This window comes from Polypterus senegalus, chromosome 1 (genome assembly GCF_016835505.1).
Source record: "Polypterus senegalus isolate Bchr_013 chromosome 1, ASM1683550v1, whole genome shotgun sequence".
Taxonomy (NCBI): Eukaryota; Metazoa; Chordata; class Cladistia; order Polypteriformes; family Polypteridae; genus Polypterus; species Polypterus senegalus.
Window position 1 is genome coordinate 280851800 of NC_053154.1, and position 11384 is coordinate 280863183.

General features: G+C 37.3%; 1 protein-coding gene across 1 annotated transcript in view; it reads right to left on the reverse strand.

Moving 5' to 3' along the window:
• The window catches only part of LOC120542825 (proton channel OTOP2-like), a 32005-nt gene extending 22676 nt beyond the window's left edge, over positions 1 to 9329 (reverse strand). The window contains exons 1-2 of the mRNA XM_039775510.1: positions 9292 to 9329; positions 6416 to 6816 (exon numbers count right to left, since the gene is read on the reverse strand). Coding sequence (XP_039631444.1) covers positions 6416 to 6809 — 394 coding nt within the window. The 5' untranslated portion in view covers positions 6810 to 6816; positions 9292 to 9329. The remainder of the gene's footprint in view (positions 1 to 6415; positions 6817 to 9291) is intronic.
• Between the last annotated feature and the right edge of the window lie 2055 nt (positions 9330 to 11384).

Below are 11384 nucleotides of genomic sequence, written 5' to 3' on the forward strand. Positions count from 1 at the left end.
TAGAGGGTTGAAGACAAACAGAAAGTAGACAGAATATATGAGGTTTAATGATAATCAGGATTCAGAAGTTGGACTGCAAGGAGAGCTACAGTATTGATAACAGTGGATACATTTAAATAACTAGGATCAGTGGTAGCCCAAGGTGGAAAACTAGATGCAGAGAAAACCCATGGAGTGCAGTGTGGAAGAAGATATCAGCAATATTGTGTAAATATCGAATTAAGGCAATGGTTAAAGGTAAGGACTTTAAGGCAGTGGTAAGACAAGCAATGATGTATGGAGCTGAGTTGGACCCGTCATTTGCGCGATAGACATATGCGCACGACAAAATAGCGCTGATTAAAATGCACCGTCAAAATCACGCCGACAAAATCGCAAAAGTTTCAGTAAATATTAATTACTAGTTTAAAGCATATATAATAATGTTTATTTTAGAATTCAATATTATGAGACGCGGCATGCCATCAGCACGTCACGCAGATAGTCCTTAAGATCACGCCCTGCATATGTAGGAAGAATTGCACTCTCGTGGCCTCTCTCGCGATTTTGTCGTGGCGATTTTGACGGCGCGCGTTTGTTGGCGTTCATTTGTCGGTCGCGGTTTTGTCTGGGCGCATATGTCTATCGCACTTTTGTCGGTGAACCGGAGCTGAATTATGAGCAGTAAAGGAAGTGCAGGAGAAAAAGTTAGATGTGGCAGAAATGAGAATCTTGAGATAGATGAGTGGGGTTACAAAAATGGCAGAATAAGAAATAAGACAATCGGAGGTACAACAAAAGTGGAAACGATATTTAAGAAAGTACAGGGAAGTAGCTTGAAGTGCTATGAATATGTGATATGGAGAGACAATAAATATCTGGGAAAAAGAATGATAGGAAGGAAGTACAGAAGAAGAGAAAGTGAGGGAGACAAAGTGGAAATGGATGGATAAAGTAAAAGAAGAGCTGAAGGAAAAGAGCTTCACCAGCGAGAAGGAACAAGGCTGAGCTGTTTGGAGAATGTTGGTGAAGTACTTTGACCCCACATAGAAGTGGGAAAAGATGAAGAAGAAGAAGTCTCTCTGTCTCAGTTACTAATTAAAACCAATGTGATCCAGCAGCACATTTTCAGCCTATTTGTTTCTTTTAATTTCCTTGCCTTTTGAGTCACACTCACATTTGTGTGGATAAACATCCCAGGACTTAAGGACATGTCCTACTCCGACAGACTCAGGGAATTAGACCTGTTTAGTCTTGAGCAGAGGAGACTGTGTGGAGAACTAATCCAGGTCTTCAAAATTCTCAAAGGCAATGATAAAATAGACCTAGCAGAATTGTTTCAACTAAATGGTGAAATGCCTATTCCAGGATACCAGTGGAAATTAAAGGGAAGTGCATTTAGGACTGAAGCCAGGAAGGACTTCTTTAATCAAAGTTGTAGGCATCTGAAACAAACTACCAAGTCATGTAGTTGAAGCAGAAGCCTTGACAACCTTGGAGACATACCTGGATGAGATTTTGGGATAGCTTAGCTTTTAAAGAAGTGAGCTTGATGGACTGAATGGCTTCCTCTCGTATGTCAAATTTCTTATGTCCTACTGTGATATATCTAAGCCACATTGTTTAGCTAGAAGAACCCCAACCAACTTACAAACATTTAAAGGAAAGTAATATATTATCTTAAAATAGTATATATATATATATATATATATATATATATATATATAGTTTCTGCAAGGAACAGTTCAAGAATGTTTAGAACCTGGAGACAACTCATTAATGACAGGTCTGAGCCAAACCTTTTTTGCTCTTTCAATATACATGAGGATCTGCTTCAGACTGGGCTTTATCATTATACTAGCAGAATACCCGGCTTCGCAGCAGAGAAGTAGTGTGTTAAAGAAGTTATGAAAAGAAAAGGAAACATTTTTTAAATAATGTAACATGATTGTTAATGTAATTGTTTTGTCATTGATATGAGTGTTGTTGTCATATCTATTTATATATATATATCTATATATCTATATCTAAATATCTATATCTATATCTATATATATATATCTCTCTCTATCTATATATATATATATCTCTCTATATATATATATATATATAGCAAAATACCCGCGATTCGTAGCGGAGAAGTAGTGTGTTAAAGAATTCATGAAAAAGAAAAGGAAACATTTTGAAAATAACGTAACATGATTGTCAATGTAATTGTTTTGTCATTGTCATGAGTGTTGCTGGCATATATATATATATATACACACACACACACACACATATATATAAACATATATATACACATATATATATATATATACATATACATACATATATACATATATATATACACATATATATACACACATATACCTGTATATATTGTGGTATCCGGCCGGGGCTGGAGCCAGGCCGGGACGCCCAGGAGGACCGGAGGAGGACTTGTGCCTCCTCCAGACCGCGAGGGGGCATCCTCCCTGGTTATGTTGGGGGCCACGGGTAAGGGGCTTAGAAGCCCAGCCCTGTAGTGACCCGTGGTCACCGCCAGGCGGCGCCCCAGTGCCTGAATATCCCTGGAGCCCAGCACTTCTGCCACACCAGGAAGTGCTGGGGGGAAGACGACAGGGGACACCCGCCATACTGGGGCGTGGCTACAGAGGAATGCCGGGAAGCAGCTGGAGCCCATCCGGGTTCCTATTTAAGGGGCCGCCTCCCTTCAGTCGATGGCGGAAGTCGGTGGCAGAGAGACGGAGCTGGAGAGAGGACTGGAGGCGGCCAGGAGAGAGAGGCATTGCGACTGTGAGGCCTGGACTTTGGGGGAACGGTGTAAGAGGCACTGGGGAGTGCACGTGACTGATTGTACATATTGTATATAATAAACGGTGTGTGGTGGAGCCAACGATGTCTGTCTGTCTGTGTCTGGGTTCAAGTTCACAATATATATATATATATATATATATATATATATATATATATACACACACACACATACATATATATATACACATACATATATATATACATATACATACTGTATACATATATATACACTCACCTAAAGGATTATTAGGAACACCTGTTCAATTTCTCATTAATGCAATTATCTAATCAACCAATCACATGGCAGTTGCTTCAATGCATTTAGGGGTGTGGTCCTGGTCAAGACGATCTCCTGAACTCCAAACTGAATGTCAGAATGGGAAAGAAAGGTGATGTAAGCAATTTTGAGCGTGGTATGGTTGTTGGTGCCAGACGGGCCGGTCTGAGTATTTCACAATCTGCTCAGTTACTGGGATTTTCATGCACAACCATTTCTAGGATTTACAAAGAATGGTGTGAAAAGGGAAAAACATCCAGTATGCGGCAGTCCTGTGGGCGAAAATGCCTTGTTGGTGCTAGAGGTCAGAGGAGAATGGGCCGACTAATTCAAGCTGATAGAAGAGCAACTTTGACTGAAATAACCACTCGTTACAACCGAGGTATGCAGCAAAGCATTTGTGAAGCCACAACACACACAACCTTGAGGCGGATGGGCTACAACAGCAGAAGACCCCACCGGTACCACTCATCTCCACTACAAATAGGAAAAAGAGGCTACAATTTGCACAAGCTCACCAAAATTGGACAGTTGAAGACTGGAAAAAATGTTGCCTGGTCTGATGAGTCTCGATTTCTGTTGAGACATTCAAATGGTAGAGTCAGAATTTGGCGTAAACAGAATCAGAACATGGATCCATCATGCCTTGTTACCACTGTGCAGGCTGGTGGTGCTGGTGTAATGGTGTGGGGGATGTTTTCTTGGCACACTTTAGGCCCCTTAGTGCCAATTGAGCATCGTTTAAATGCCACAGGCTACCTAAGCATTGTTTCTGACCATGTCCATCCCTTCATGACCACCATGTACCCATCCTCTGATGGCTACTTCCAGCAGGATAATGCACCATGTCACAAAGCTCGAATCATTTCAAATTGGTTTCTTGAACATGACAATGAGTTCACTGTACTAAAATGGCCCCCACAGTCACCAGATCTCAATCCATTAGAGCATCTTTGGGATGTGGTGGAATGGGAGCTTCGTGCCCTGGATGTGCATCCCACAAATCTCCATCAACTGCAAGATGCTATCCTATCAATATGGGCCAACATTTCTAAAGAATGCTTTCAGCACCTTGTTGAATCAATGCCACGTAGAATTAAGGCAGTTCTGAAGGCGAAAGGGGGTCAAACACCGCATTAGTATGGTGTTCCTAATAATCTTTTAGGTGAGTGTATATACACACACACATATCTACATATATACTGTATATACACATATATATATACAAATCTACATATATATACAGTATATACATATATATATTAGGGATGGGACTCGATTAAAAAAATTAATCTAATTAATTAGAGGCTGTGTAATAATTAATCTTGATTAATCGTATGTAATCACACATGAAAATTTGCCCCAAATCGCAATTTTTTTTTTTTCATTTAAAAGGGTTTTAGTGGGCGACAGAATCAAATAATAGACATGGACATGAATATTGTAAACTCAAGCTCTTTTAATTTCTGAAAAAAAAATGCTTTTAAACTGTATTTCAATTCAAAACAGAAACAAAAATATCATCCCTGGCTAAAATTGGGCAGACTTAAAAATAAAGTGGTATTTTAAGTACTTTGAGTACATTTTCAGAATGGTATTGTCTTTAAATAATAATAACCAAAATTTCAACATAAAATGCAGTTTTTCTTCTTAAAAAAATAAGTCAGAAACATAAAAGGTAATTTGACCAGCTTAATCTTTAAACTCTGAGTAACCTTAGCCAAAATTATTTTGTACATTAGGCTAAAACAGTGTGATCATTGAACATTTTAATGTAATTGTAATTAGAATTACTAACGGTCACGGAAGTCCAATGATCCCCAGTAAGAGCCACAAAGTCCGCTTTCTGTAATGCATCTAATTTTGCTTGCTTTTCAGTGTGCACAAAACCATGCTTTTATCAAGGCTTCCGTCAGGTAGTCTTTTGAAATGAAATTTTCCTCTGATCAGTCGTAGGAACGCGGTTTATTCCGACTCTAACATTTTTGTAGCTCTGATGTGTGCATCAATGTAATCGATGTACCAGGAAATCATGCATTGACAAAAGTTCCCCTTTGCTTGGAATTGAAAGTGTGATTAAATGCGTTATTTTTTTTAACACGTTATGGAGTACATGCATCGAAGCTTCTCAGCTGTGCTTGTGCTAAGAAAAGGAAACATTTTAAAAATAATGTATCATGATTCTGTGTTAACCGCATATTTTTTCATACGTCTCAAAACCAAGGGGATGCGAGGGTAAAATGAATCAGGAAGCGCGTGTACATACTCAATGCATCCCCTCTCGGGAATCGAACCTCGGATGTCGGCGCTAGAGGCGAAGCCTCTACAATTGCGCCACAGCGTGTGGTTTGTCTATTTGAGAGTATGTAGATCGGGATATATATATACATATATATATATATATATACCCGCGTATCGCAGCGGAGAAGTAGTGTGTTAAAGAAGTTATGAAAAAGAAAAGGGAACATTTTAAAAATAACGTAACATAATTGTCAATATACAGTAATTGTTTTGTGAGTGTTATTGAGTGTTGCTGTCATCAAGGATTTGATTATCATTATTTCTTTCAATCAGGTTCGTATTTATAGGATGTGTTGTGTTCAAGTTACATTCCGTGTTTGTCAATCGTTGTAAAGATAACAGGTTTCATTCATCGATTCGTTTCTTACTGCATCAATAAACAGCTTGCCTTCCACTTTATCTGAGATGTGACACACTGCATGCACAGGTTTTTTTTTACACTGTCTTCCTTTAGCGGGACATTGACTTTTTCCACCGTGTGCTTTGTTTCCGCAGTAGCTGCACTTATGAATATGCTTGTTAAGAAGGCAGGCTCTATTGTAGGAGTAAAGTTGGACAGTTTAACATCTGTGGCAGAGCGACGGGCATTAAGCAAACTCCTGTCAATCATGAAAAATCCACTGCATCCACTTAACAGTGTCATCTCCAGGCAGAGGAGTAGCTTCAGTGACAGACTTTTGTCACTGTCCTGCTCCACTGACAGACTGAGGAGATCGTTCCTCCCCCACACTATGCGACTTTTCAATTCCACCCGGGGGAATAAATGCTAACATTAATTTTATTTTTATTTTTTTCATTTTTAATTACTATTTAATTTAATATTGTTTCTTTGTATCAGTATACTGCTGCTGGATTACGTGAATTTCCCCTTGGGATTAATAAAGTATCTATCTATCTATCTATCTATCTATCTATCTATCTATGTAACAGTCAGTTAACTCAGTAGATTAAAGCTAACATGTTTGACTTTGCTGCCAAGCTTTGCTATGTCACACTCCTTTTTATTCTTATCCAACAAGTGAAATGCTAGATTCCTACCTTTAAGCCAGCTGGCTCCGGCATGGTGGTCTTGAAAGAGTTGTTCTTTTTTCTTTTTCCTAAATTCCAATACAAAGCACAGCATCCAGGCTGAGGTGCCCAGCATAAGTAACATAAGGAAACCATGGGCTCGAGGGCTGTGTGGGAGATGGCATGGCATCTCAGACAAAAGGATGGCAACACCCACAAGGGAGATGAAAATTAGGTAGAGAAGGGAAAGAAGAGAGGCAGTTTTGGGGCCACTGCTTTCATGCCAATTTGCTTCATGAGAGACACTTGGATTAAAGAATGCAGAGATACTGGTGTCCTGTGAGCACAGAGTCTCAGCTTTCAGTTGTTCCACTGGTGGTTGATACGAAGAAGGTCCGGGTATTTCCATGTTTTTCTGACTCATTGCCACACTGTGCAGAAAAACAACAAAAAAGTAAAGATTAGTATATGGGGCAATGGGCTGTAAGTGCTGGCAATGCTTTCCTTTTGAAGTAATTAAATATTTTTTACTCCATACTGTACATTTTTAAATGCCTGCTTTCAATAGCCATAGCCCAAGGGCACTATCATCTGCAATTTGGGCTCAATAGGAAATCTACTGCAGACCACTTATTGTTTTAATACTTTTTTAATATCTTACAAAGCTCACCTACTGTATTATCCTAGAATGCTTAAGAGTTAGTGAGTTCATATATAAACTCTTGGCACATATTTTTTAGAAATCTGGAGACTAGCAAATATTATTATTATAAAAAATGGCAATTGGGCTGATCCAGTAACTAAAGGTCAGTAAGTTTAATGAGCATAACAGATAAATTAATGTAAGCAATTATTAAGGACAAGATCAAGCAGTACATGTCTAGGACATCAGTAACAGCAAATACAGGGTGAGTCAAAATTATGTTAACATTTGAATGGCAGAAACAATTTATTCACAAAACATACTTCATATGTGCAAGATGATTTACAGGAATGTCTCAACCTGATAGATAGATAGATAGATAGATAGATAGATAGATAGATAGATAGACAGATAGATAGATAGATAGATAGATAGATAGATAGATAGATAGATAGATAGATAGATAGATAGATAGATAGATAGATAGATAGATATGAAAGGCACTATAGATAGATGATAGATAGATAGATAGATAGATAGATAGATAGATAGATAGATAGATAGCACTTTATTTGTCTCCAGGGTGAAATTGGGCTTTTTACAGAAACTAAATAAATACATAAGTATTATGAAAAGCAACAAATACACTCCAGTATGACTGAAAGAAAACAAAAAATTTAATTAGACTACAAATAAAATTACAGTCACAGTGAACCATTATAAAGGCCAATCTCACTTGTTGTTATACGTACTGTATAAAGGAAACCAAAGGTAACTCACACACTTTCTCTACAGCTCTTTCTATCCCTGGTATCTTAAAAACTCCACCACTTTCATAGTTACTTAGACTGCTCCACATCTGCAGTGATGAAGTCAACTTCTATAATGAAACACTCAGAATGAGGAGTTTCTTCACTGATAGAGGATGCACTTCTCAGGTTATTGACAGAACCCTCAATTAAGCCAGGAACAGACGTCAGAACCATGACTCTAACTGGAACATCAATAATAAATCCTTCATCCTGCTGGTCCGTTCCTCTCATTCCACCCTAAAATCCTATTTCTCCCACAGATCATCAAAGCAACTTTGCCAATTCTGAAGACTAATCTTTTCACAGAAGCCTTTTCTCCTAACCCTCCCTTATTCTTCTTCCATTGACCACCTAATTAACACAAACTTATTGTTTTAGAGCACAGCCACATTCCTGACCAGGCACTATAAGCTGTAACAAGGGTAGCTGTGTCACTTGCAGATATGTTACAAACAGTACCCTTTATTTGGTCCGTCTGGTAAATTTAACATTAGAGAGCGGGCTGGTTGCCTGTCTAAGAATCTTATATACTGCATTTCTTGTAAGAAGTGTCCAGCAATCTACATACAGTAGGTGAAACGGGGAGACTTCAGCTAGCAGACTGTTTCAGAGAGCATGTATGAGAGGTTAAAATCAAAGACCTTACAACGCCTTTTGTAAAACACTGCACATCTATTTATCATAAACACACTGTTCTGTCTGTTTGTGTTCTTTTACTGAACTTCAAAGACACTTTTTTTAAAGCACATCAGAAGAAGCTAAGCTAATTCTCTGCCAGGGATCACACATTTCTTCAGGTCTTAATGACTGACTGTTTAATCTCTTCCTTTATCATCTCTAATGGCAGCTTTTTCACATCTACTGTCACCTTTTCTTCTTTCATCTGCCCTGGCTTTGCTCCCTTCTTCTCCTCCTATATTTGTTGCTTGCTCTTTCCTTTTCAGTTGCACACCCAGTAAATGCCATATAGCCCAAATGTCATGACTTTAACCTTCTCTTCTTTTTAGCAGGACGAAACGTTTAACTTGTTTCTCCTTCAAAGGTATAACATGCACATTATTGGAATGTGAAGTGAAAACACTACTCCCAAATTAATATTCAGACACTTAAAATAACACATATTTGTTATCTATCATAAAAGAAAATAACACCAACACAAAAAACACTTTTGTTACTGAATATACCTGCTCAGATAACATCAGTAAAATTCTCAAATTTACAATCAAAATAAATTTTAATGTTATTAGTTAAAATATTATTTTCTTAACCAAGTTAATTTCTTATTAAGTACATTCAATCTCTAACTTTCAACATTGCAGATGTTACATATAATAAGCACCCCAATCCATATATCATAAGTGCATAAAAAGCAAAACTGTGTAAATTAATTGATACGCAGACATTTCTTTCGTACTTTGTAGATATTTAAAAAGTGTAGTTACTCACCGTACCTCTCACTGAAGTTTACAGCGCCCGACGTTAAAATCAAATCTCTGCCTACTGCAGACTGCAGATAAGAAACAGAAGCAGAGTAACTCTGGACCCACCCTCTGCAGGTTTAGGGAGTGCGGTTCTGTCAAATTCCTGTGATATTACTCAGGTTTTTTAATGTGTTTTTCAATGTATTCAGGTAAACAGAACCGCTACACCAGATAAAAGTATGGGGACATTGTTGTCTGTATATTTTGCTGTCTTAAGTTCAGAACATTCTTGTACAATATATTTTCAGTTTTACTGCCTGCTTTAGAAGACTGCAAGTGTTATACAAAAATATCTTCTGAGATGGGAACAAGCGTCCGGTTCTAAAACATTTTATACAGCAGTAAAAGTATTGAATGGTACTTACCTTTTAAATGTTTATGAAGGTTTACTTTATATAGTCCAGTAAAATAAGATTTTTTATTTAAAATGAAAGGTTTATTATAGTTTCACATAAAAACTGAATGATACATGTTGCATAATTAAATCTCTGTTAATTATTGTTATTAATTATATAGAGTTGCTTTAAACTGCTACATGTAAACCCATGAAAAATGATACCTAAGATAATGGGGCACTTGGGATCCATCAGATTCATTCTGCTTTTTATTAGATTTTTCAGAACATGCAGTATATTTGACATTCTAGATTATCAAGGTAGGGATGGTGGCCATTTGGCCAGGTCTTTACAAATGTGACGTTGTGCATTAAAACTGACCGTGGACACCTCAGAGATTTATTTTCTTCAGGACTGTTATTAACTGGAGTTTACCTTTTCCTCTCCTCTTTCCTCACCTAGTTGTATCTCAATTACTATTTTAATGAGGATTTTATTGTTATTTTTTCACTCATTTATTGAGGTTCATTCTTTATACTGTGTTTATGTATACATTTGCTCTAGGGTTTAATAATTTTGTGTTGGAACCCCTGAAGGTTAGTAGTGAATTTGAGAATGGAAGCAAAGCTTTTTTTATATATTTTATTCATTTTACTTGGAAACAAATGACACTCTATACAGTCAAGTCAAAATTTAACACATTAAAACAAAGCAAAATTCCACCCAAGAGAAAGAGCAAGAAATATAAGGGTATCCTTTTCTCTGAAAAGGAAGCTTGTTCTAAAATGTTATTGATTAGATCCTGCCATATTTTAAGAAACTTTTGAACAGATCCTCTAAGTTAGAATTTAAATTTTTCCAATTTCAAATAGTATGTAACATCAGTTACCCACTGACTTAAGAGTGGTGGGTTGGGATTCTTCCAGTTGAGCAGGTTAAATCTACGTGCTAATACGAAGTAAAGGCAATTAACAACAATTTGTTTGTCCTTCTCAACTTTATGTCCACAACAAAACACTTACCAATGAGCAGGTTGACAATGAAGGAGCTGTTTGTCCAACTATCTATTCTGCTTTTTATTATTAAGATATACTTAATGAAAAATAGACAAATCACTAGGAAACTGGCAAAAGAGAGTTAAGTTTAATGAGAAAAATAAAAATACCTGTATTTCTAAATTTCATATGAATTTAAATCTCACACTAATGTGCTTTTCTGAATGCAGAAAAAAAAGAAAAAGAAAAGACCAGCTAATGAAACAATGGGATCAATCAGAGGTAAAATGAGCCACTGATTCTGAAAGTGACTCAAGTGAACATGATCCTGCATCCAGAGTGTGCTCTCAGGACTGAACTTGAGGATCACTAGCATAAAGAACAGTACTCTTGCATACCTCTACCCTGGTCCATGAATCTCTAGCAGCCAGGAGGCATTTTCTCCTTCAGTTTGTTTTCTTTCATAGCATTCGCAAAAAACGTTCAGTCAGCTGGCTAGATTTTCCTGGCAAGAAGTGTAAGGAAACCGAGGGTCGAAAACTCCCATTATACTGACTTGTATGCCCCCCAACCACAAGATAGAGAATGGACTACAACTGTTTTTTCTACTTTTCCTCTCATTGCACTGTCCTTGTCTAATTTTAACCTAGACAACTTATTATGTATGGGAAAATGTTGCAACAGTTCATACCTGAATTTCTCTTGTGCACATGTGTTCCCATTGTAAGCTATA